Below are 4877 nucleotides of genomic sequence, written 5' to 3' on the forward strand. Positions count from 1 at the left end.
CGCTCTTTGTCGCCGGAAGGTGCGTACCGCGTGCCCGCGCCGTCATCGCGCGTGCTTCCCGTAAAGCTTCGCGAAGACTTTCCGTCGAGCTGCGTCGAGCGTCGCGCGAATTCGTCGATCGGCTCGGTGTTCAATTCATCGCGCATCCCCCCCCCCCTCCCTCGCGTTTCATCGAGGTATGCGCGTCGAAACGACTGCAGGCGCATTACGCGCATATTTTCGTCCCGCAATCAACCGCGTTGATAATATTCTCGCGATAGTTCGCTCTTTTTAGGCGGCACTTTCAGCGTCTGCCGACATCTCGAATTTCGCCCCTCCGCCAAATAACTACGCCATGTTGTCGCCGCTTCGATCGGTCGTTGCCCCAAGATCCGCGAGATGGCTCTCGGATAGTTGTCGTTGAGAAACGCGCCGCCGCGATCGTCGAGAATCGCGCGTTCGAATTCGCGTCGCGTTTTCTTCCGCGATCTTTATCGTCCGAAAGTGCGCGCGAATAATAATTACCGCGAGGTACGGACACCTCCGTCGTCGTGACGCGTCGAGTGGGCGAAGAAGCCGTAACTGCGCGATTTCGACGCCGACGATTCGCCCGCGCACGGAGTTCATCGGGCATGTCCACCCTACGTGTTTTACCGACGCGCATCGAGCCGCGCATAATTATTGCCAGGTACGTGCGCATTTTCGTTTCATATTTAATTGCGTAATTTTTTTTAATGACTCGAGCCATTGCTAGTGTCGGAAATATTTTCAACTTCGCTTCCCCGCGAAGTTGTGTACAACCGCGGCCATTTTGTCGACGCTTCGACTTTTCGATACGTCGAGAGTCGCAGTGATATCAGAATTGCGTTCAAAATACATTTCCCATGGTTAGCGGGGGATGAATTTTGTGCGCGAGAAATTGTCGCTTCTACGAAACATCGGACGTTCGTCCGAATTTATTTAATTGCCTTTATCTATCGCCGCGGTGATTGACACCACAATTGATCAAAATCACGTTTGTACGCTATTTCCTTTAAAATGCAAATCTTATACGAGTATCATGAAGTACACGGAGAGAATTTTCTTTTAGAATTTAAGCCAATGCCGCACGATACTATTTTTCCTACTGGATTGCTCACGAGAACCAATGAGGAGGCAGAGATTTAGATCGGGTGAGAAGGCTAAACCCTGATTGGCTCTCGTAAGAAATCTAGTAGGAAAAGTAGTATCGTGTGTCGTTGGCTTTGCTCTGAAAATCACGGTAGTTGCGGGACGACATAATATTTCGAAGAATTTTATGAGAGTTTTTTTAAATTTTACTATGTATTTTAGTAAAAATAACTAAACGTATTTTATAGAAATCAATGTTTTTCATTGCAGTAGACATTAATCAGAAAAACTCTCATAAAGTTCTTTGAAATGCCACGTTGTCTCACGACTACCGTGAGTTTCAGGGTAAATTCTAAGCGAAAGCTCTCTCCGTGAATATTATCGCGTACATGCGTTTATAAATTAGCCGACTACTTCTCGCAATTCGTTAATATTTATAATCGCATTGTTTTATTTTAATATTTTATACAATTTCAATGCTTTGTAGTTGCATAAATGTGCGAATATTTTCGCAGGTTCTACAATAGATACGGCAAGTCGCAAGAACTCGACCAATCGCAGCCGAATATCGAAAAGAATAATCGACCGTCATTGGCCGATTCCTTGCGGCGTGCGACTTACGTAGAACCAGCCTTACGGAATACCGTGTTACGTATTTCTATGAAATTTTCCCACCAAAAACTGACCGACAATATCTGCAGTCCTGAATTAATCTCGTCACCCGACGACCACGAAAATTCACGCAAGGCCGGCGACTTTTAGTACTCGTAATGATATAATTAAATCGACGATATAATTGACCTATCTTAAACTATCTGAATACAATCCAAGAAAAGTTTCTCGCAGAAACTACTTTTGTCGGCGATACTTGACACGAGAGACTGAAAAACGTAAGGGCGTCTGTCTGGCACACAAAAAGCGTATTAAGAAACCCTGCTAAATATTACCGGGATAATAATAAAAAAACGAAACTCCAAATACAATCCAAGAAAAGTTTCGCGCAGAAGCTACTTTCGTCGCCGACATTTGGCACGAAAGACTGAAAAACGTAAGGACGTCTGTCTGGCATACAAAAAGCGTATTAAGAAACCCTGCTAAATATTGGCGGGATAATCAAATTGTGACGACGCGGATTACTTTTCTATCCTCTCGCTCGTTCGACATAGAAACTCTACTATTGCGCTACTTGAACTGGTGCGCCGTTTCTTCGAAAGGTCGGTCAAGATTTCTCTCAACCGAGGAAGATAAATTTCTGCTGCGTCGCGCGCAATTGCGTGGCGTCCGCGGGGGGGTCGATCGTCCACCTCGGCGAGACGTAGAGACGACCCGCGAATTCCAGGCTGTGCTCCGCGCGGGATGAGCGATGGCCGATCTGGGCGGATGTCGTCCTGGGGAAGGCCGGTGACGCTTTCAAAGGAATCGGCGAACGTTCGGCCGCGTCTTCCGGCGGGTCACGCTCGAAAGTGTTCGCCGGAAGTCCCGCTTTTCTGCATTCCTCCGCCAGCACCTACGGTCAGTGACACCACCGGGCACATTGAAATTCGTCTGCGGCTCGTGTACTCTTTCTTTTTTCTCTCTCTCTCTCGCTCGCTCTCTGCGCGACTCTCGCCAGCCGGCGGAGTTTTTAAAGTACCTGGCTAAAAAATCGCCCGGTCAGGTGCTCGTATCTCTGCGGCCACGACCATCGCGACAGGCTTTCGAGCAAATTCGTCTCCTTGCTGAAATGTTAACGAAATAATCATCTTCTTATTATCATTTCATGTATAAAGATGAATTTGCGTCGTCGTTATGAATGCACGGTGGGAATTTTCTCTTAGTATTTACCCTGAAAAGTCATGGTGGTCGTGGGACAACGTCGCACTTCGAGGAATTTTGTGAGTTTTTCTCGTTAATGTACTACAACGAAAAGTACTAATATTCACTGCAATAAAATATAAAATATTGTATAAAACATTGTGGATATTTCCTTGAAAAGGACCACAATCCGGACGATCGAAACGTTGGAATAAGCTGTTAAGTTAAACCACCCCAGCCAGTTCAAAGTCGTCTAATAACTTTTCTTCCTGTTAATCAACCACTGGCGACAATAATATTCTTCTTGCAAAAAGCTCTCGTAAGATGCCTTGAACTGTCCCACGATTTCACGGTGCGTCGTTAGAACGTTATTGTTTCTCTGGGGGATACATTACCGAATATTATCTGCGGCCACTTCGTTCTTAAAGACGTCACCGCGTTTCGTAGAAACGACCCTCTCGGCCACTTTCTTACTCTCTCTATCCCGTTTTTCTTCGGACATTCGGACGGATATTTTTCGCACGGCTAACGCAATCCCCGATACTGAATCCGGCCCAGGCGATGCGCGGTTTGTTCGATATCTCGGACTGTTGCTATAGTTATCGCGCACGCGGTAATTTTTGAGGCTCTCGACCTACGCCTCTTCCGAGATAAACACGGTGCTTTTCTATGAATTGCGTCGCGGGCGAAACCGCGAAGCGCCGCGTATCAAGAGTGTCTTTCGGCAGCAATTTCGAATTGAATTGTACCAAATATCGCGTAACTTTTTTACCGACCTCGTCGCTTTTTGCGGACCCATAAATCTTTCAATTTTTCCATATCCAATACACGCCGGATCCCAACGCAGTCCGGGAGAAGATCAAATTCGAAATGATGAAACGGATAATAGGGAAATTCCACTTCGGTGAAGATCCCGTAAGTCCGTTGTCCCGGTATAACATTTGTCGCGATCGTGGTAATCTCGCGGTTACAAAGCCAGCGGCGACGGGGATGAGCACTGGAGAATCTTCTCCTGTCGAAGTGGCCGGGAAATAATCAAGCGGGCGACGATAGCGTCTATCCGAGTTGGGATACGTCTGCATCGACGGGGTCGTCCCAAGTCGATGTTCGAGTGTATGAGAACGTACGACCGAGGGATACACTGTGTAGAGCGTACATTGAGGTAGAGAGAAAAGACAGAGAGGGAGAGAGACGCGTTCATTAACAGAGGAGCTAGAGAAAGACAGGAGGAAAGACGAAGAGAGAGAGGGGGGGAGGAGAGAGAATGGAGACGCTGCAGAGTGCAATGTACCCAGATTACGACTAATCTGCGCCCGAGACCGCTATTCGTAGCGCCTGTAACTTACATCGCTTAAAACATCAACCCCTGACTTCGGCGCCATAGTCTGCGCCTTCATCGCCGTCGCCACTCTCTCCCCCTCGCTCCTCTTTTGGGCCTTCGACGTCGATCTATCCGTCTAGCCATCCGTCTTCCCTCGTCGCCGTAGCCTGCATCCCCCGTTCGATTTATATACCCCTGGGAAAATCGCGCTATCCTTTATTCCCGCACTCTAAGAATAGGGTCATCAGAAATGTTTGAATTATAAACACTTAAGCAAGAAACATGTTTGATTTATCAAACACAATTGGAAAAACGTTTGAATTTCAAACACTTATACATAAAAGTGATTGACTTTCAAACACTTTTGTATCAAACATTGCAGAATCTTATAATATTGTGATGCTACAACCAAGCACTAGTCAAATTAAACAGATATATACGTATGATTTTCAAACGGAATCAAAATAAAACACAATTTATGTTTGATTACTAGAAAATCAAACAGATTTATATTTCAAACACTTACTGATTACACACTTATGAATCAAACACTTCCGAACTTATGAATTTTAGTAAATTCTGAGTAGTTCACCGACCGCCGCTAGGCCGCGCATGGTGGCGGCCAAAAACTCGGAAGCAAAATTCAGTCTCGTAGGGTATAAAAGGTGGCCCG

The 4877-nt window shown here is 46.2% G+C and overlaps 1 protein-coding gene across 1 annotated transcript; it reads right to left on the bottom strand.

Annotated features, from left to right (window-relative positions):
* Positions 1 to 1519: 1519 nt before the first annotated feature.
* Positions 1520 to 4214, bottom strand: LOC105570146. The gene is made up of 3 exons (XM_012027127.1): positions 3279 to 4214; positions 2723 to 2807; positions 1520 to 2596 (listed from the first exon to the last, which is right to left on the bottom strand). The coding sequence occupies exons 1-3, from the start codon at positions 3383 to 3385 to the stop codon at positions 2321 to 2323; spliced, it is 468 nt and encodes a 155-aa protein (XP_011882517.1). The 5' UTR covers positions 3386 to 4214; the 3' UTR covers positions 1520 to 2320.
* Positions 4215 to 4877: the final 663 nt, after the last annotated feature.

Source organism: Vollenhovia emeryi, unplaced genomic scaffold (genome assembly GCF_000949405.1).
Source record: "Vollenhovia emeryi isolate VEMERY1.0 unplaced genomic scaffold, V.emery_V1.0 DF939121.1, whole genome shotgun sequence".
Lineage (NCBI taxonomy): Eukaryota > Metazoa > Arthropoda > Insecta > Hymenoptera > Formicidae > Vollenhovia > Vollenhovia emeryi.